At 41.0% G+C, this 23,245-nt stretch overlaps 1 protein-coding gene across 4 annotated transcripts in view; it reads left to right on the top strand.

Moving 5' to 3' along the window:
• LOC122793065 overlaps positions 1–23,245 on the top strand; it is a 551,358-nt gene that overhangs the window by 33,303 nt on the left and 494,810 nt on the right. For 2 of the 4 annotated variants that reach the window (XM_044060764.1, XM_044060761.1), the window contains one exon: positions 16,268–16,410. In XM_044060764.1, coding sequence (XP_043916699.1) covers positions 16,337–16,410 — 74 coding nt within the window. In that variant the 5' untranslated portion in view covers positions 16,268–16,336. Of the gene's footprint in view, positions 1–16,264; positions 16,411–23,245 lie in introns of all 4 variants that reach the window. The other 2 variants (XM_044060763.1, XM_044060760.1) reach the window with 1 other exon arrangement.

Raw genomic sequence — 23,245 nt, 5'->3', positions numbered from 1 at the left:
TACATTTAGGGTCAAGTTTCCTTCAACATTTTTCTTTTTGCATAATGATCTTTGACTTTATGGATGGTGAGATAATTGCAACTAATTCCCCCCCCCTTTCAGTCCATCTTGCTCTTTTAAAGTTAGTGGCTCTCCACTTAGACAGCTAAAACTTAAGTTACCCCTTTCATATCTAACGGCTTGTACTTCATATTTACTGACAACCAGTTAATTCTCAAACAAACTGATATGGTATTTGAGAGATGTATTTATACAATGTCACTGGAGGCAAAGCTCTCGCATAAAAGTAGTCCTAACGTCAATAAGGTTATCAGTAGTACACACTGTGCACCCATCACACACAATTCAATGCAAACATATGCTGAGGCATGTAAATGTAACCTTCCTAAACCACAAAGTACTCCTAGATGAAGTACACATAACAAATACCCTCAGCAGCCCCAAATGCACTCTTTCAAAGCACCCACATCAAAACATAGAGCTACATCTCATGGAGCCTCTACCTCTAAGCCCATAAGGCAAGCCACTACACAGTCCAACATTCTAGTCATTGACACACTGATGTCCCTCTCACCAGGCTGAGTAAGGAGAATGTCACGGTCAGTTGCTTATCAGGGGCTAGGATCCACCACATTATGCTTGCACTCAGGTCATTGGACCACAAGTACCGATATGACTCAGTCATGGTCCATGTGGGAGTAAATGACCTCAGAATCACTATCTTCCCCCACATTGCCTTTTTTAGGCAATGCAAAACTGAAAGTACTTCCAACATAGCAAATCAAAACCAGGAAAATCTAAAGGTATTACTGCTCAATGCTAGGAGTCTAAACAAAATAATCCACTCCCTAGAAGCTGTCTTCACCCTAGAAAATGCTGACATCTGTGTGGTCACTGAGACATGGTTTAAAGCCATGGAGACCACACCAACAGTGCAAGGTTATAATGCCTTCCAAACATTTAGACCAGCTACTTCACAGGCAGGGACTAAAGGTGGAGGTGTCTCTGTTTACCTGAAAAATAAATATACTTCAAGGCTGGTCAAACAGGACAACGCACTTGAGCTGCTCCATGTTCAAATCACCATAGGCAAAATCCAATACCACTTCCTTGCAAGCTATAGGCCCTCCTCTCTGACCCAGGAAACCCATACCATGTATTTAAACTTAGAAACACTAACCATCCAACCCAATACCATAATCATGGGTGACTTTAATTACCCCAGTATTAACTGGGAATCCTATACGACTCTAAATGTATAGGCACAAAGATTCCTGGATTTTGTAAACACAGATTTCTTGGACCAGATAGTCAATACACCAACCAGGGGTGCAACTGTATTGGATGTGGTCCTCACTAATATGGGAGAGTTCTGCACACCCCCTACTTTAATGCCTTCCCTGGACCACAAAATGATCTCCTTTGAAGTAAAAATAAAACCAGGGCCCTCAGCTACACCTGGAATATTCAGGAACTACTCTAAGGCTAACAATCTGCTATTAAGTGATAACCTGGCAAAATTTCAAGCCCCCAGAAACCCTGAGAACACTGTTGCCTATGCAGAACTGTTCACAGAAACCCTGCTAATAGCTGCATAGAGGCAGCTGTACCCACCAGAAAGAAGTACAGAACTAACTCACCCTTGTGTTATCACAAAATCCATAGGCTATGTAACAGAAGGAATAAAATCATGGCAAAAATTAGGAGGTACATCACCCAGCAGAATAAAAGCACTCTCATCAAACTAAACAAACAACTCAGAGGACAAATAAAGCCTATTAAAGCCAAATTTGAGATAAGTTTGGCCTCCTAGGCCAAGGACAACCACAAAGCATTCTTTAACTATGTCCGCAACCTCAAAGGCAATACACAATTGTGTGCAGAGCTCATTATAAATGGAGCCACCTATAATGAACCAGAAGATATAGCAAACTTCCAGGCTAATAAATTCATCTCCAACTTTACCCCTCTCTCCTCCACAACCTTCTCTCAGGAAATACCATCAAATATAACTCCCCCTACTAACACTAGGGAACAGGTCTTTAATGCTCTCTCTAAGACTACGAACACTGCATCAATGGGCCCAGTCAATATCCCAGGATGCCTTCTAAATAGATGCCTTCTAAATAGCATGAAACATGACCTATCAGGGCTTCTGAAGTTACTATTTAACTGTAGTCTCCAAAGAGGCTTTATCCCTCGTGAATGGAGAACAGCAACAGTCATCCCTCTGCACAAATCTGGGCCATCTACAGACCCATAAGTCTCACTAGTTTTATATGTAAAGCCATGGAAAGAATTATCATGGAAATGATCAGTAGAGATATTGTAAACCTCCAGACACTGGACCCAACCCAGTCTGGTTTCATTAAGGGCAGATCATGCCTACTCAACCTGGTGGACTTCTTTGAGAAGGTAACCAAAGCAATGGATGAGGAAAAAATGGTTCACACTGTCTACCGTGACCAGGTCAAGGCATTTGACACAATACCCCACTCAGGCATTGTTGACAAACTCAAAAGTGCAGGTACAAACCCGTATGTCCCTGGTGGATAGCCAGCTGGCTCACAGACAGGACCCAGGAAGTTAGAATTAGGGAGTCCACCTCTGCAAAGAGGCCAGTCACAAATGGGAGTCCCTTACAGATCAATCTTTGGACCACTCCTTTTTGGCATTTACTTCTCTGAAGTCAATGCCAATGTCAGTGGTCTCTGGCTGACTAAATTTGCAGATGATTGCAAATTAGGAGCTGTCATTGAATCTCACACTGACACAAATGTTCTCCAGGAGGGGCTGACACAGACAAACAACTGGTGTGAGAGCCATGGACTAAAACTAAATGCCAAGAAATGCATAGTAGTAGTATCCTTTGAGAAGTCATCCACCCCTGGTAACTATCATATTGACAACACACCCCTTAGAGTTGACCCAGTAGTCACGGACATAGGGGCACACATAGATAGTAATGTAGCCTTTGACCATCACGTGTCTACAGTAGTGAGAAAATCATTCAATGTTGCACAACAAAGGTATGGCATCTAAGCCCAAGGAAGTCATTGTTCCACTGTATTCGGTATTCATCAGACCTGCCATTGAGTACAGTGCCCCCTTTGATATGTACCTAACCAGGCATATCCATCAACTGGAACATCCACACAGGTTCCTCACTAAAAGAATACAGGGCGTAAGTAAAATGTAATGCCTCAAGGAACTCTCCCTGTATTTTGTCTCCTACAGGCTTTTGAGGGGAGATGTATGCCTGGAATATTGGGTGTTGTCAGATCCCACTCTGGTGGACCTCATCCATATCCACAAAATAAACAGCAACAGAATTACCCATTCTAAAGACTTAAACCCTGTCTGTGATGTAAAGAGGACCTGCTGGAGAGGCAGGTATGTATCTCAGAGACTACCCCATCTATGGAACAGGCTCCCCATCCATATGAAGCAGAGTTCCTCCCTAATCCAATTCAAGTGCAATTTGGACAAATGTATGGGGAACAGGAAATTCATCCTTGGTTTGGCACCACGTATGTCTCGAATGGACACAGGCAACCTGTAAATGGTGCATCTCCCAGGCCCCTGCTTGTAAGGGTATCAGAATTTGTCAGAGATTTGGGATGCATGGCTAGGCTTAAAAAGCACTTGTGGTCATTAGCCTAGTAAACACCTATGAATCTATGAACCTATGTCCTTAGTTATTCAACAAAGGAACCTAGATATGGCTTTTCACACTTTTTTCTTTCAGTTTTGATGGTCTAATAGTATGACTTATGTGGAATAACTGATGGAATATTGCCAACAAATTTTATTTTCTTGTCACTAATCTTCAGCATGCAGTGCATCTGAAGGGTGTAAGGAGCTATGCAGGGAACTAGTAGTCTTTGCTAATAGCTGGGTGCATGAGGTGGGAGGTGCATACAATATAACATTGGTAATATTCTGATAATGGCTTGGGAACTTTTTCATTCACACAGAGGTGCTTTATAGTTTTGTGTGTATGAACTGTATGTAAGGCAAGTTTACCTGAGGTGGTTGGTTATGTGTACAAATATTGCAAGACCATGTGTGTTGAAGATGCAGTTTTGGAGGATGAGTGACTGCATAGTAGGACATGTTCCCAAGACATAAATGCATAAGGGGAATCTACATTTGGCAAGGTTGTGTCCCAGTCTAATTATATGGACTAGTCCTGTATTTATGATGCTTTTGTATGTATGTATGTTGTATGGTAATATGCAAATACATTTTATTCCTGGATGTACAGGTCATCAGCTATCAACTGTCTGCAAGTGCTACCCACAGGGCTGGCAGCTGTCTTGTAGCATGTTATATGTTATGTTATGTCTTCTATCTGTTAAGATCTAAACTGTGGGCATGGTGGGAATCTAAAGAACACAGTCTCTGAAGATGTCTGATTATGAGTGGTGACATAGTATTTCTGTACACGTAGTTCCCGGTTTCCTATACTATGCAATGATCTGACATGTAGCTATGTTCCATGATTATTATGGGAGGCAACTTGTGTCTTTTCACTGCTCTGAATTTAACCAGTGCTAGTAGTGGTATTAATGTTGCTACTTAATTCCCCCTTCCCCAGCGAGTTACCTCAGCCTTCATTTTGAGCTCCCCTTTTAAGTGGTATATTACCCTCCCTTACTGTTGTCCCCTGCTTGGAGTACAGCTATATACTGGGTGGGTGAGTGGAAGAGTGAGCAAGAATTTATGAAGAGAATCTATCATATGAGACTATCATACTTGGTGATGTCAATATTGATTGGAATAAACTTTCCCCCACTCCCTTAGCCTAAGTATTAACCTTTTTGGTTTCAGTCAACTTATTTCTGCTCCCACCCGCATCAATAAAAACTCCAGCTCCATTCTTGAATGGATCTTAACTTCCAACACTAATCAGTATCATAATCCCACCACTTTACCAGACTCCTTAAGTGATTACCTTCCTATCTCAGTACGAAGACTACCTTCTCAAACCTCTAAAACCTACCTTTAAAAAAACTGCCCCAACCTTTCCAACTTCAACACAGGAACTTTCAACAACCAACTCTCCCTTGTCAATTGGTCTGACCTGTATAATCATTCCTCTAAATGATGCAGTTCTCAAGTTTAACAATAGTTCCCTAATCATACTAAATGCCCTATCACCCATCAGGAAAATTAGGAAAAAATCTAATCCCACACCCAGGCTCTCTAAAGATACCCTTTCCACTATGAAACTTAGAGACACTACTTGGAAACAATGGATTAAGTCAAAATCTTCTTCTCTCCCCCTTTAGTTCAAAGAACTAAGAAACCTTACTAAAAAAACTCATTACATGCGACAAGAAAATTTTCTATCAATCTACCCACACTTCAAACCCCAAAAACTGTTGGTACAGCATGAACAATATTCTCCATCCAGACAAACCTTCAACCCCCAACCCCTTCCCCAATAAAACACCTCTTAAAACCACCCCATACTAAATAATTACTTCATAGACTCTATCTGCAAACTAACTCCCCCTGACAATAACCAATCAAAACCTCCCACCCCCTCCACCACCTGCCTCCAGACAGCCTTCTCCCTGAAACCTGTTTCCACTGCCTATATAAAATCCCTTTTGCAGAAACTTAAACCATGCTCTCCCACCTTCAACAACCTACCCCCCCCCCCAATTTCTCAAACTTGAAGCCAATTCTATAGCATAGCCCATCTCAATCTTTATCAACCATTCTATCAAAGAATTATCAGTCCCCAAAATTTGGAAATCCTTTTATATAATTCCATTTCACAAAGGAGGTAACTCCACCAACCCTTCCCATTTCTTACTTATAGCCATCCTCTCCCCTCTCTCAAAAATTCTAGAGAAATGCATTCACAGACAACTTCTTAAATATCTGCTCCAGGAAAACCTCCTCACCCCCTCTCAACACTGATTTTGGCCCCACCACAGCACATCCACAGCCCTTCTATCCTTCACCCACACTATAGCAGAGGCAAGAGATAACAATAAACTGGTGTCATGCCTATTCCTTGACCTCTCCAAAGCATTCAACACCATCTTCACCCTAAGCTTCTTACTAACCTAACTGAACTCAACCTCTCCACATCCACTACTTTCTGGTTGTCTAGTTTTCTTAACAATAGAAGAGGAGCCCACCTTAGAAAAAGTAAGAACAGCACTAAGGAAGATGAAGTCAGGGAAAGGAGCAGGCTCAGATGAGGTCACAGCAGATATGATAAAGATGCTGGTGAGACAGGGGAGAAATGGGTACTAATAGCAGTGTGGAGAGAAAGGCATATCCCAGATGACTAGAGAATAAGCATACTCTTGCCAGTGTACAAGAACAAAGGGGACATCCACAACTGTGGGCAGTACAGAGACATCAAACTCCTACCGATGCGCGCATGAAAGTTCTGGAGAGGGTGACTGATAAACGGATACGCAGAGTAGTAGAATGTAAGATGGGAGATGAGCAGTTCGGATTCAGATCAGGATGCAGCACAATTGACCCGATGTTTGCATTGAAAAGAAGCTATATATAAAAAGAGAGTCCAACTGGGCATTCCTAGACTTGGAGAAAGCATATGACAAGGTCCCAAGAAAGCTGATCTGGGCAGTACTCCGGTGGCTTGAAGTCCCAGAAACATTGGTAGAATTAGTGCAGGCTATGTACAAGGACCCAGTGACTCAAGTACGGACAGCATTCAGCCTCATAGACGGGTTCCCAGTGGGAGTGGGTGTACACCAGGTTCAGCTCTGAGCCCATCACTGTTCATACTGGTGATGGACTACATTAGCAAACAGGTTGGAGGGGACAGATCAACAAAGCTGCTGTATGCAGATGATGTGGCATTACAGGCAGACTCTGAGCTAGAACTTCAGCAAAGGATAGGAGAATGGAATGCAAATCTGAAGGCATGTGGGATGAAACTAAGCACAGATAAGATGGTGGTAATGGCAGCAAATTGGGGATATCAGAAGCTGAGAATAGAGATAGAAGGGAAGATAGTGGAACAGATAAACAGCTTCAGGTATCTCGGAGGGGTGGTTGAGGAGAAGGTTAGTCTGAATGAAGAGGCCAAAGCTAGAATCAGAGGGGCTGCAGCCAACTGGCATAGAGTATCAGGTGTAGTCTATGACAGAAGGATGCCAAAGAAACTGAAAAGTAAGGTGTACAAGACAGTGGTGTGAACAGTACTACTGTATGGTACAGAAACCTGGGCAGTAAAGGCAGAACAGTTGAAGAACAGTTGGAGAAGCTAGAGGTGATGGAAATGAAGTACCTGAGAAAGGTGGCAGGATGCACACTATGGGACAGATGAAGGAATGAGGAATTAAGACCAGAAGCCAAAGTAGCTCCGATTGCAGAAAAGATCAAAGAGAACAGATTACAGCGGTTTGGGCACATGTGTAGAAAAGCAAAAGACAATCTGGTGATTAAGATTTGGGACAGACAGGAAGAAGTTAAGAGGAAGTGAGGACAACCAGCAAAAAGGTGGATGGATTGTGTGAAAGAATATCTGCAACAGTCAGGCATGAGTGTGGAAGAAGGCAGGAGTGTGGCACTGAATTGAGAGAGCTGGCGACAGGTAACACAATGCCCCGACCCCATGTAGAAACAAATGTGAAAAAGGGGGCTAATGATGATGATGATGATGCAGTCTTTTAGATGGCAGACCTCCTGCTCACCTTTTTTTGCCTATCCAAACAGGTGTCCCCAAGGATCCATTCTAGGCCCCCTTCTCTTTAATTCTGTAATATGTTTACTAACAATCTATGCTCCACTGCTGCACCTCATCTCTGATCTAGTGCACTGATGATTCTACTTTTACCCTCTCTGGCAACCCTACTGACCTACACTCCCCCACACAGACTTCGTTTAACACCATTGAACACTGGTTAATCAATAACCAACTCATCCTTAACCGAAAGAAAACTAAGCTTCTTTTCCTTCTAAAATCCATGTCCAACCTTAAAACTTCCTTCAGTCTCTCTTCCCTAGACAACACCATCATTCATACTGACTCCCATACCAAACTTCTAGGAATTACAATTGACAATCAACTGAAATTTGACCATCATATCCAACAATCCATCAAAAAGACCAATCAAAAACTTGATTTACTGTACAGAAACAAAAAAATTCTTATTCATCACCTTGAGGACTTCAATTACTCAAGCCTACCTCCTCCCTTGCCTACTCTACACTTCCCCTATATTTGACTACCTCCAAGCAAATCTTGTAACCAAACTTGAACAACCAGATAGCCAGATTTGCTTGTAACTTGAATACAAATCACATTGTTGCCTTGCCCTTAAACAACTACAGTGGCTTGAATATTCTCAAGTACTCCTACTTTCTCAGCTACAGATGACACATTCTCTTCTTTACAGACATGCTGACTGTCCCTCCCTGTCCACCCTCCTATCCCTTTACAAACCTTCACAATCTTTCTATAGTGCTTACCAACTGATACTTGACACCTACAGGCCTAAGAAAATAGTAGATAAATTACTTTATAAATGCGCCATATTTCAAGCTTGGAACAAACTCCCAACTAATATATGTTCTATCCAATCTTCATTTTATTTCAGAAGAGAATTGAAAAACTACCTTGCTAACTCTCCCTCCTGCACCTGTCACCACCCTACCTAACATATACTCCCCCACTCATTAGACTATAACAATTCTCCTCTCCTTATTTTAATATAACTTTGTAATCAAGTACTGCAGTACTTTAGCAATGCCACTGAGTAATACTATACTTAAATACCATCTTTTCTCTTCCTTAGTTACTATACTTCCCAGACCCTTTTCATAATCTGCTTTCTTTCACTCTCTTGACTCTCCTAAACATTTCTCTCCACCCCTCTATTTCAACCCTTCTATTTCCATACTTCTTCTTCCTCTCTACCAACTTAGTTTAGTCATTAAAAAATGTACTTCATTTTCTACCTCTAGTATTTTTTAACTATTCTTTCTGCTCAATTTTCTTATTTGTTAATTTCTATTGTGGTATGGATATACTGTAGCTAAGAACTCATATTCATATATGGCATGAATGTATGTAGTCATGTATTCATAGTTACATTACTTGTAATGTAACTTTGTTATTGTTGTTATTTTTTGCTTAGTTTATTTGCTTGTGTATTTGTTTGTTTGTTTGTTTGTTTGTTTGTTTGTTTGTTTGTTTGTTTGTGTGGAGCTTTTCACCTCAGGTCTCCACTGAAAATGGGCCACCAGCCCAGTTGGACTAACCCAGTTAACAAAAGACAAATAAATAAATAAGTGGAATTTACATATTTTTATTGGGCTTGCCCTTTATTCTGGAATGGAAGGTTTAGATGTCTATCATCTTCCTTCTGTCTTTGTTATTCATCTATATAATGTTGGTTCTGCACTAAAGTTATCTGCCAGGGCATCACATGTGTAAAAGAAGATATGCTCATCTTGTTTATCAACAAACAAACCTTTCTCCAGAATAGACTTTTTTAATTGCTGCTGAGGACATACTAGCCACATAGAATAACAGGGGTTAACCAAGAGAAAAACCCTTCCATCTACCTGGATGATGGTCCCTGGAGAGGTGAAGCCCAATGGTATGTAGGCAATAAGAAAGAAGCTATAAAAAGTAGTAAAGAAATAACTCACTAGATTGAAGTTAAGCTGGAGAATTCTGGGGTAGTTATAACTCTAAAGACTCAAGCTGGGTAAGTTAGGCCAGAATAAAAAAGTTGTAAGAAAGAGATTTATGTAATTTGCCAGTCATCAAAGAAGCATTGCTTAGTGTGCAAGAGACAGTTATAAGGGCATCTAAAGAAACAAGAAGAGGGCTAGGCAGCTGGAAGTTAATTAAGCATTTTGGCAAAAGCTAAAGGACACTATATAGTTGGAGAGTGAACAGAGATAAATCTGTAATAATAATAATAATAATACAAAGTACTATGAATAAGGGTCAGAAGGTTAGATAGATGCTACCATATACAGTTAGGAAACAACAAGCTAGTTGTATGATCAGAGATATAGAAGGTGTGTGGGGGCACAACCTTGCTAATGCATGCTAGCTTTGCTCCTAACCTGAACCCTACACATTACCTTAGGAAACCCCTTTCCATAACACTATCATTGCACAAGAAAAAAGGACACATGCCACGTGCACCAGCAGCCATGCACAGCACTAAGTCTATCCCCTTTCTTAGCCTCTTCTCTAACCCTAATCCACCAATGCTAAATCTCTCCTTTTACCTAGCCTTCACTCAAAACTTAACATGCACACACTCGCACATGTACTCCTACATTTACCATATTTAAACAAATTTGGTCACACTGCTTTAACATCTCCTGCATCTGACAATATGCACATTTGACCAGACCTTCAAACTCTTTCCAAATTTGACCACCTTAACTTTAAAAAAAATGACTGACACTCATACACACACACACACACACACACACACACATATGCATATATATATATATATATATATATATATATATATATATATATATATATATATATATATATATATATACATACATATATATATATATATCTATATCTATATATACATATATATATATATATGTATATATATATATATATATATATATACACACATATATATATTTATATATATATATATATATAGAGAGAGAGAGAGAGAGAAACAGTGTGTGTGTGTGTGTGTGTGTGTGTGTGTGTGTGTGTGTGTGTGTGTGTGTGTGTGTGTGTGTGTGTGTATGAACCTATCTGTGTCTGTGTATGCAAACACACCAGGTTTCAACATTACACTCTACTCATCATCAGTCATATGTGCAGTCACTGATGTGCAAATACAAGGGTTTGTATTTAAGGATAAAGCATCAGATCAAGATGCTTTAAACATAAACTCTTGAATGGCATGGGGTGCTTAGGCCTTAAGACACATGCTGGAGAAAAGTGCCTATGGTTAATAGACAAATGGAGTTACAGATATCAGTAACATGTTAGACATCTCATGAGAGAGATGATTTGTCCACAACAGAAGATGCAATTTCATCCAGTGATCCCAAGTAGACTCACCTGAAACTGCAAGAAAGGATGGGGTTTTACTCTTTGATAAGGTACAGTTGTAGCTGGATTGGCAAGAGCCGGTGGCGTTTCACCCACTGATCAGGTGAAGGCTTACCTGAAAGACGTGGTGGTTAGGTTAGAGGCAAACAGGTTTTGTCTATTTATGCTCTTTTATGCATATCCTGTTGGAGTCTCAGACAGGACTTGCTCTGTAGGGAGCAGTATTCTTGGATGCTGCAAATGCATTTGACAGAATGAGTAGGACTTACCTGTTAGTTGTCCTGGAGCAGTTGAAACTGCTGTGGTATTTTACTGACTATAGTTAAGACTCTGTGTTCTACACCCAGTGCCAGAGTCAGATCAAAAGGTCTGCTGCTACAGAAGGTGTGTCCAATCAGTTCTCCCCTCCTCCTATTACCATCCTTTGTGAGGGATGGAATGCAGAGGGTGTGTCCTCTCAGTCTTCCCTCCTCTTATTACTATTCTTTTAGAGACATGGAATGCAGGTGTGTCCTCTCAGTCCTCCTCTCCTCCTATTACCATACACTGTGAGATCTGGAATGCAGAAGGTATGTCCTCTCAGTCCTTCCCTCCTCCTATTACCATTCTTTGTGAGAGATTTAATGCAGAATATGTGTCCTCTCAGTCCTCCCCAAAGTTAATTTGCTTTCACTTGATGTTTACATGCTGCTTGCCCTGAATTTCCTTGTTATATCCATAAGGAGATTATTCATAATTTAATTAATGCATTTATTTATTTATTTATTGCTTTTGTGTTTATTTAATTAATGTATTTAAAGATAAGTATATTTGATCAGCATTGTCCCTCTTCAGCTATATCCTGTTAAGAAATAAAATACTAAATTTACAAGTGCAGTGGATAAGAATAAAACAAGAGAGCAAGCAACAAAGATTGCTTCAGCTGTATCAAGGGTGGAGTAAGTATCTAACAAAAATTATATCATATGGATCGATAACAATTATCAATGATAACATATTTGCAGAATATATCAGCAAAGTAGTAAGAATTTAAATTCATTTTAAACTGGATTCAGGTCATTAACTTGTAATAAATTATTTGAAGAAAAATGCATATCTTGTGAACCCACAATCTGGAGGCCTTGATGCAATATTTTAATGAGTACAGAGTCTGTACCATTGTAAAGGGATTTATATCAGAGGTACAGAGATTTTAGGTACACAGCTCAGTTATTTTGTTTATTTAATCTTTGTTAATGAGGACGGCAGACGGGTCAATGGACCCTTTTCAGTCATGACACAAGCCAAAAAAGGCTGCAACAATTTACATCAAATATATACAAAACACTGCATACAGTAAAACAATACACATTTTTTACAGCACTCACCACAGTTTAAGTCTTGCCATACACTAAAAAAAGATAACATGAAAGGCAAACATTTATTAAGTGTAGCTAAAGACAGTAAGAATTCATTGTAGCTAGGCTGGTAACAATTAAAGCAGTCCGCTGAACTAACTGCAAAGATAATACTGAAGTCTATTAATGACAGAAATAAGCAGACCAGAATATCAGCAATTGCACGGTTAGACTGTCATGAGCTATTCAATTAACTTTCCCCTAAATGCAGCATATTTGTTCATGGTATTTATTATTCTCACTTCCATGACTAAGCTGTTCCATGACACTGATGCAATTTTGGAGAAATAGCAGTATGTCAAAGTAGCTGAAAAGCAAAATGTACAAAACAATGGTGTGACCAGTACTACTGTACGGTACAGAAAATTGGGCAGTGAAGGCAGACCAGTTTAGAAATCTAGAGGTGATGAAGATGAAGTGCCTCAGAAGGGTGGCAGGATGCATACAGTGGACGAAGAAATGAGGACATCAAAGCAGAAGACCAAGTAGGTCCAATTGTAGAGAAGGTCAAAGGGAACAGATAATGATGGTTCAAACACATACAGGGAAGCAGGAAGCAATCTTGTGAGGACGCTTTTAGAAAGACAAGAAAAAGGTGCCCTGCAAAGATATGGATGGATTGTGGGACAGAAGACCAGTGGCAGTCAGGCATGGTGACAGTTGATGTGACACCATGAACCTGTGTAGAAAATGGGAAAGGGGGGGTTGATGATGATGCTGAACTGATGCCCCATCCCTATGACACAGAGGGATGAAGTCCTGACTATGACCCACTTGACCCATAGGGTATTAGCTGCATAGTTGATGGAAAGGCCAGGAAGAGTAAGATGGGTTTGAGCTGCTGACACTAGTTTGCCCATTCTAGAGGAAGATAGCTACCACATTAGCATCACTTATTGGTGACTAATGATCACTCAATGCAGAGGACAGGACAGGCTCATGATCTTAAATGGTGCATACATGGTTGAGTTGGAGCTAACGTGAATGGAAGCACACACATCATTCCCCACCCAATACAAGTTTGCAAGCCACCTGTGGGGAGAAGTTAGGACAGATGACCTGAGGACTTCCATGATACTAGCCCAGTCCCTAATGCACAATACTTACCTCCAGGGGAATGAATAAACCAATTTTCTTTAAAGAAGAATAAATAGGCAAGTGAGCTCTCACCTAGCTATTTTGGAGATTCCCAACACTTACCCAGGAGGAAATAATTAGTTAATGCTGCTCAGATAAGGGAGTGATTGGGCAGGACATGAAGGGAACAACAATAAACAAACAATATGAAACTGACCTCATTTACATGCATCATGCATGCAATTAAAAACATTAATACAAGTGTGTCTTTTTTTTACTTACTTCTATATTGTAAAGCTAAATCATATAAAGCTAACTTAACCAATTCACCCTCCTTTCCTTTCCTAAATTGCTTTATAGATACAGGTAGGCCACACCTATCAGTAACCTATTTGTAATACAGTCACGCTCTTGTAAGCACACAGCCAATAACAATGAAGCAATACACTTCAGAAGTGCTTCTACTTCTTATCACATGGATGGTCAAATATTGTGTTTCTGCAACTTAAGGATTCCATCCTCTAAAGGAGGAACTGTATACTATAATGAATAACTGTAGCCCTTTATATGTTCATCAGACACCTTTCCAAGGAAACCTCTCTTAGTAAAGAAATTTAAGTTCCTAAAGATTTAAAAAATTGTCACCCATCACAAGAAGAGCATGCACTAAGAAAGGCGATATACATTTTTAGATATCATAACTCTCTGTTCCTTTCTGTCTCCATACGATTAGGTGAATATATTGAGTAAAACCTAAGGGCATGTGACAATTTCTCCATTGCTAATAATTCTTAAATTATATAGTCTGTATCAGTGAACCCTAAAACCTATCCATCTAAGGGCGTGTAGCATTAACACAAATGGCTTCATATTGCAATATAAGACTCAACGTGAAATGGATGTCATCATTATACAATTAATAAATCCTCCCTGTAAGATCTAAATCACATCTGCATGTCCATGTAGCCAGAAAAACGACTGCTGGAGTAAGCAACATTAGCCAACATTTGCGATATGGGTTCATAATAAAATTCACAAAGAAGAAAATCTCTGCTATACTAGAACGATAACCAGATTTTATGTAGTTATGTTTGTTTGATACCTGGGGCAGTAGACCAATCACATTGGGCCAGTTTTTGACTTAGCCCAGGAGAAAATGAAGCAGGTAAACAGTTATTTAATAAGATTTAAATTTTAAAGATCTGAAAATAAAACAAATGTACATTATTAACTTTAGCATGATTCTCCAAATAGAACCTTAAAATATTAGACAGTGCAGTTAACAAACTGGCTATGTAACAAAACAATACATACAACAGGAAAATGAAAATGAAGCACTTTTTGAATTAATTAAAACTGAGCAATCCTGAATTAAATAAAACTTTCCTTATTACTATTATGTCTTGATACAAACTCCTTCTGTGTATTCTTTATACATTATGTTTCAGAATAAATATACAATTGAACTTTAGTGTTCTTCTCTCACAATGTAACTTTAATATGCACTGCACACATTACTGGATGCCTTCTGAAACTACAGTATGTCAAGTAAATATATACATAATGTCTGTTTCATCTCAACAGCTATTTACATCCCCAAAGGCATTTTTCCTGAAACCATGTAAGGATAGTAACATTTATTCCAAAGCAGAAAAGTAAGGCACTGTCATTGACAGCAACCACCTCATATAATCTGGGCATCATCCAAAATGTGATTCTTTCTATAAATAACCACTATACAGAGTGTTGTGAGGGAGCTATAGATTTGTGGTGCCAGGGTTGGGCTTTATGGCAGTGTAGGCCTTAGAAAAGTGACCCAAGGTATTAAAATGGTACCCCAACATTTTCCAGGAAGCAACTATTTATTGTACCTACTGTTCTTGTCTAAAGTTAAATATTGAGAATTTACATCAGCTCTTCTCTCTTTATTGTGAAGTAAAAGTATACTTTCATCTACTCTAGCATGCCTTTTCTTGAAATATGAATTATTTTCAAAATCAGTTGTGCTTGAAGAGTCTCAGATGAATTTGTTTTCTGTCCAGAAGGACCAGTTAAACATCTGGCCCTGCTGATGTCACATTCTTGCATCACAGAAGAATGATATAGATAGATAGATAGATAGATAGATAGATAGATAGATAGATAGATAGATAGACAGACAGACAGACAGATAGACAGACAGACAGATAGACAGACAGACAGACAGACAGACAGACAGACAGATAGATAGACAGACAGACAGACAGACAGACAGATAGATAGATAGATAGATAGACAGAGACAGACAGATAGATAGATAGAGAGATAGACAGATAGATAGACAGATAGACAGACAGATAGATAGACAGACAGATAGCTAGATAGATAGATAGGCAGACAGACAGACATAGATAGATAGATAGATAGACAGACTGACAGACAGATAGATAGATAGATAGATAGACAGATAGACAGATAGCTAGATAGATAGATAGATAGGCAGACAGACAGACATAGATAGATAGACAGATAGATAGATAGACAGATAGATAGACAGACTGACAGATAGATAGATAGATAGATAGATAGATATATAGATAGATAGATAGATAGATAAATTGTTTGATTTATGAAAAAACAGCTTCCCTGCAAGGTTTAGAAGGTATTCTGCATGCCTTAAATATTCAGTACTGTCTTAGGATGCTTGGTTAAATTACTTATATCGATGACAAATTATGATTTTCCATTTTTTCAGCAGAAGAGAATAAAGTGGGGTGAAGAATCATGGAGGTTAGCAGGAGAAAGAATAAAACATGTTCGTTCCTTAATGAAGAAATTTGAAAGTATTGAAAAGGAATCTGGATTACTGCTAATAAAGCCTGTTCTGTTATGGAGCAGAAGGTAAGTAAGCCTGATAGATTTACAAAAGTGTGTGTGTGTGTGTGTGTGTGTGTGTGTGTGTGTGTGTGTGTGTGTGTGTGTGTGTGTGTGTGTGTGTCTGTGTGTGTGTGTGTGTGTATGAGAGAGAAGATGACTGATATATGGCCTTACGCTGTACAAATGTTGCATTCTAAAATGCTTTGTTAACACTGTAGATAGTATAATTACATATGCTTACTGCTACTACATTATGAATGTAATGTTCATGCTAAAAGATGTATTATATATACATATATATATATATATATATATATATATATATATATATATATATATATATATAAACATCACAGACCCAGTACTCCCCTTTATTGGACCGTTCTTAGGCCAGGCTTATAGCATTTTTCTGGACCGGCCTGACTTCCCTTCGGGAGTGTCTGTAAGGTCCACCAGGAGTCTGTCTGAATTAGATGTGGTGTGCCTGCTAGTCCAGCTGTTGACAGCCAGAGGGATAACAAACATTCCTAAGACTCATCATACTTCGAGGTTTGGGTTTACTGCTCCCAGGACTCCCACTTATACTCCTCCCTCGGATCCATCGGTTTCAAGGCCCATAGCTCTGATGTCCTTGGTGATAACCCTTTCCTCTGCGCTGACAGTGACTCTCACTGAGACTCCGAGGGCTCCCCTTTGGGTTTCGGCTCCATCGGAACTGTCCCTTCCTCAGTCTTATGGTTGGGGGGGGTGGAACCCTCGGCTCTGAGCATGGTTCCAAGTTTTTTATCAGTTCCATCCTCAGATCCAGGAGCATCGCCTGCCCTGATCTTGCTTGAGGCTCCATCCCCGGGAGTGGGTCTGATGGAGCGGGGTGTGACCCCGGTTCCGAGATGGTCTTATTCAGTTCCAGGCTCCCATTCCTTTTCAGGCAGGCCTGCTTTCTGGGTGATGGAGAGGGTGCTTGCTTCTGGAAGAGCTCCTCCTATGTTGGATCTTCTCCCTGCTCCCTCTGAGCTACAGCTACCACTGGCCACCTCCCCAGGACACCAAGAGCAGAAGCCTCAGGAAACCCCAGTTCAGGGTAATTTTCCTTCCGAGTCTTCTTCAAACATTCCCACTGAAGAATCCCCTCGGAAGAAGGTGTGTAAGAGGAAACACCTTGACTCTCCGGAGGAGTCTCTCACAGAGGATATGGACTATGATGATGGGGAAGGGTCCTCATGGTCACCCCCTGACATCTCCTTCGGAGACATCTTGGAAATTGTGAAACAGAGGGGTGACTGGAAGTCCCCCAACCCTTCCTCAGAGGAGTCTGTCTTCCTACAGGCATTCCGCTCTCGGCCTCTTACTTTTTGGGTGACCCCACCTGCCGACGAGTTAGTCCAACTCGTCTTGCAGGGTGAATGGAAGAACCCTGATTCTATTGAGGCCATTCCCTGGAGACCAGACAAGATTCTTTCCCCACCAGAGGAGCATCCCCACTGGTCTAGAGGCTTGCCAGTAGATGCTATGGTGGTGGTGGCGGCCACTAAAAAGGACCATGCAGAGAAAAGTCCTACTGTCCACACACTCAACAGAGAGTCCCAGGCTGTGGACAGACTAGGGAAGTGAGTTTTTGCTTCAGCAACCTTTGCAGTCAGGTCTCTGAATTACTTGACACATTTCACAAGGCTCCAAAGGGATCTGATCTCCGAACTTTCTGGAGTCCTCACGGGTCAAGTTTTTGATGGGGCATGAGACAAGTTTGCCTCTCAACTTGCCACCCTTGAGTCTATCTCCAACCCGTCTATGAGGTTGCTCTCCCCCACAACCGAAGGGGTGGCTAGAGCTGTGGGTGCAGGCATAGTCATGAGACGTCATGCCTGGATGCACATCTGTGACCTCACGGACTCCTTCAAGTCCTCCTTTTTGAATGCCCCTATTGAACCATTGTTCTTGTTTGGTTCTAAAGTTAAGGACACACATTGCCAGGTGCGAGCAGGATGGAAAAATCTTGTCTGCCATTGGCCTACATGTTTCCAAGCCTCAATGTTCTTTTTCCAGGAACCAGAGGAGTGAGAAAATATGGCACAAAAATCTCAAGGTCCTTTCTGCAAAGCACATGGTGAGGATTTCCCTACAGGCAGAGGGGGTTCCAATGGTGGAAGACACCCCTTTAGGGGCAGAGAGGGTCCCCAAAATTAAGACTCCAGGGATTCCTTCTCCAGGTGGTCTTATCAACGTTCCTGAAGTATTGCCTGATTGCTTTCCTCTGGAAACAGTCGAGGCTAGTTTTTCTCTGCACCAAACTGCCTAGCACTCTATTACAAATAATCAGTGGGTGCAGAGATTAATCTCCAGATGCTATTGCATCCCTTTAATATCACGCCCAAAATATACAAAGAACCTTCCCAATGTTCCACCCAGTCGAAGAGAAGAAGTGGCTTCAGATATAAGAAACCTGTGTCAAAAAAAAAAAAATCATCCAACCAGTCCCCCCAGACCAATGCAGATCCAGTTTTTACTCAATTTCCTTTTTGGTGCCAAAAAAGACCAGGGACTGGAGACCCATTTTGGATCTCAACCATCTAAACAAGTCAGTAGTTCAAACCAAATTCCGCATGGTCACTATACAATCCATCCTCCCTTTTTTATGGGAGGATGTTTGGATGTGCTCGATAGACCTCCGGGATGGATATTACCACATCAAAGTGGACAAATGCTCCAGGAGTCTCCTTTGCTTCTGGTTAGGAGCCAGTCATTACCATTTCAGAGCCCTGTCATTCGGTCTCTCGACGGCCCCCAGAGTGTTCACGAAATGCCTAGCAGTGGTGACAACTCATATGAGACTTCAGCGATTCCAGGTGTTTCCATATTTAGATGATTGGCTCCCCTCCACCCCCACCAAGCGCCTCCTGACCATAGCCCTCCGCTACAGTCTCTCACTGGCAGAGTTGCTAGGCATCACAGTCCACTGGGAAAAATCCAATCTACAACCTTCCCAACAACTGGAATTTACAGAGGCAGTTTTCAATACTCGAACAAGCCTGGTATCTCTTCCAGCTCTCAGGCTTCAGAGGTTAAGATTATAAGTGCAAGTGATACTCTGTCAAAGAAAGGTGTCAGCAAGAGAAGTTCTCCAGGCTCTGGGGTCTATGGCTGCGGCCATTCTGATTGTTCCTCTGGCAAGATTACATATGAGACTGTTACAATGGCTCCTTTTGTCCCAATGGTTGGCAGACCTTCACCCCCCCCCCCCTAAACTCACAGATCCTCATCACCAATTCCTGCAAGCAAGATCTTCTTTGGTGGATGAGGCCAGATGAAAATCTTTGGTGTCGCCCCTTCCAGATCCCTCAACCCAATGCCATGGTAACCACGGATGCTTCCCTGATAGGGTGGAGTGGCCACTTTCAGGGAAAGATAGTCCAAGGCATGTGGTCCAGCTTAGAGGCCAACTTGCATATCAATGTTCTGGAGTTAAGAGCAGTGCTGTTGGCATTGCAGGCACTCATCCGCTCCTTCCATTGGGAACTATTGTGATTCAATCAGAAAATATGTCAGTAGTCTGATACATAAACAAACAAGGAGGGACCAAATCCTACCCCCTGTGTTGAGAGGCCATGAGAATTTGGCACTGGGCGATAGCTACAAACCGCTTTCTTATAGCAATGCATATCCTGGGGAGCTCCAACGTGATTGTGAAAGGCTGAGCAGACACATCCTCCTTCCACACGAGTGGTCTCTCAATCCAATTATGATGGCAGTCTAGCTGCAATCTCTTTGCTTCCCCTTCAAACAACAAATGCAGCAGCTTCTTTGCCCTTTTTCCCCAAGAAGGGGAGTCACCGAGAGATGCTTTGACTCATAATTGGCCCACAGGTGTCCTCTATGCTTATCCTCCAATTCCCTTCATACCCATATTTTTGAAGAAAGCAATTCAGTTGAGATGCAGGGTGATGCTCATTGCCCCATTCTGGCCTCGATAAGTGTGTTTCCCCTTCCTTCAGCCTCACCTATTACAACCTCCATGGATCCTGGACACTCATCAGGACCTAATCTCTCACCCCAAAGGGTTGACTTCCCCAAATCTGTCCACTCTCAAGCTGACAGCTTGGTTTCTCCACCTCTGTTAGTCGCCAGGCAGGAAATCCTCTCCTCACCTATTCGTGATATTATTCTGGCCTCCCTTAAGCCATCCACCAGAAAACTCTACAGAGATAAGTGGAAAAGGTTCACTCTCTGGTCTAATGAACAGATGTTAGACCCCTTCTCAGCTCCTGTATCTGTTATACTTCAATACCTTTCTGAGGTTTTTGAGAATGGAGCATCAGCTTCTACTATTCGAGTCCACTTGGCAGCTATCTCCAATTTTTATAACGGTCTAGGAGGCATTCCACTTATCTCCACCTGCATTTGCAAGACCTTTCTCAAAGGAGTTTTCCATAGCAGACCCCCAATCAGGTGGCCTGTAGAGACATGGAATCTCCCTCTGGTATTACAGTCTCTCTCCTTACCCCTTTTTGAGCCTGCTGAAAAATGTGATCTTAAATTTCTATCATGGAAATCTCTATTTTTGGTGGAGGTCCCATCAGCTTGACAGATATCAGAATTACAAGCCTTATGCATCAAGTCCTTATTTAATCTTTCATAAAGACATAGTATCTCTTCATACTAATCCATCTTTTCTCCCCAAAGTGATTTCTGATTTCTCTGTCAACTAGTCCATTGAACCCCCAGTGTTTTTCCCAAATTATTCCAATAAAGGAGAATACTGTCTGCACTCATTGGATGTACATAGACAATTACGTTTTTACTTGGATATGACTAAATCTTTCCTCAAGTCCGATCAACTTTTCATCTCCTTTTCTGGACCGAAAACGGGATGTGCCATATCAAAAGTCACTTTATCAAAATGGCTCAGAGATTGCATTACTTTTTCATACTTACAAGCAAATTAACCTAAACCTGTCAATATCAAAGCACATTCAACGAGAGCCATGGCAACTTCTGTTGCTTTTCATTCCAGAGCTTCTATGGATGACATTTGTGCAGCAGCCATTTGGGCTAAACCCCATACTTTCATCAAACGTTACAAATTGGACATGGTCTCCAGGGGAAGAGCGGCCTTTGGCTCAATGGTTCTCAGGAATGTTCTTCCATAAGGGCAACCCAGGTTTTCAAGTAGCTTGGGATTCTGTCCCATCAGTGATGAATGGGAAGAAGATTAACAACAACAGATAAAGAAGTTGTCTTACCATAACATTCCGTCTATGTTGTTGATCTTCTTCCATTCATCACATCCCACCCTCCGTCCCCCACCAAAGGCTCCTGGTGGATCTTATGGGTACTTGTGGTATTTCAGGGTTTCTGCACAGAACTGGTCTCTGCTTTTACTTCTATATGTTGCATGCAAACTCGATCTGAGGTAATGGGGAGAAGGGCATTGTGGGTAGCAGCTTAGCTCAAGAGTTTTTGGTGTACGCGAGCTTGGTATTAGGACGACTCGGTTCCGAGAGCTTAGAACCGAACTCCATCAGTGAAGAATGGAAGAAGATCAACAACACAGATGGAACGTTATGGTAAGACATAACTTCTTTTTTTTTCACCCATGAACCACAAACATATCAATACATTTTGTATTGTACTTGTGTAAACTGTACATTTCAGTTACCCATGTGCATTAATTTTTTTTTTTAATCACATTTACAATGAGAAGAAAACAAATGGAGTCAGAGAACAATAATCAACCAATCATGTTGATGTTTTCTTTTCTTTATAATGGCACGGGCAGAGGAAACATTGACTGTTTTCCACCCATGTCATACTGCCTGTATTTTGTATGCTGAGACCCCTGGGGGATTTGAGCAAGTAATGAGTAGACTGTTCCTTCCTCATAATATATGTTTAGCTTCAGTGAGAATTATACATAGCTCCTGTTCCCAGTATTACTGCTCATATTTCCAGTATTGTATTTCACCATGTATCTGGTGATAGTAACATTCCCATATGTTATCATAAGTAATGCAGTATGAAGTTCCATGTGTTATTAATGATATAGCACTGCTGTAGGTACTGTCTACTGGCTAATCTGATAGAATGCTGCATTACTTCACTCGTTGCATGCAATGTACTAAGTATCCATGTACATCTACATAGCCATTAAAAGGGAGTAGCCATTTTAAATTCTGAGACTCCTAACTGCAAGTCCTGGAAAAACAAGATCAAGTGGAACTCACAGACTAGGAACCATTTTCAGCAGATGCCTGGAAGCACTCTCTGGCTAAAGGAGTTTGAGACAGCTGTATTTCATAGTGTTCCCCTTGGTGCAGGACATATTTTTGGAAGGTATTCCACAAATTGTTTTGACCCTCAGAAATGAGATTGGTTGATTGGTTGGTTGTTTGGTTGGCTGGTCAAGACACGTTGCTGTGCTGAAAAGGATACAAACAGCATGTTGAATGTTTGATATATCTGCCAGAGGTCTGTCCATTGATACAAAGGTATTGCCTGAAACTGTGTAATTCAGATCATAGAGGATGTACGGTGGCTTTCCTTGTTGGTATTCATAATACTTAACCCATCCAAGGGGGCTCCCTGCCTAATTATAAATTATTCTTGTACATACTATGTACTTTATCTCTTCTCAGAGGGTCTTGAATGGGTCACAGAAGTCAAGATTTACTTAGATGGAAGATAATATGGTGAATGTGGAACTGAAGATATATAATTTCAGCTGGGTTGACTTTAGATTTATAGGAATGGACCTGCAGTTTAAAATATGATGACGTGGTGGGTTATATGAAGTGGGCCTAGAGAAGGTCTGGAAAGAATTACCAAGGTTGTGGAATGTGTCAGTGATATGGTAGTATGTGACTGA

Source organism: Protopterus annectens, chromosome 2.part0, assembly GCF_019279795.1.
Source record: "Protopterus annectens isolate FY-2018-M chromosome 2.part0, PAN1.0, whole genome shotgun sequence".
In the NCBI taxonomy this organism is placed as follows: domain Eukaryota; kingdom Metazoa; phylum Chordata; order Ceratodontiformes; family Protopteridae; genus Protopterus; species Protopterus annectens.
This window is presented reverse-complemented; position numbering and strand designations above follow the sequence as displayed.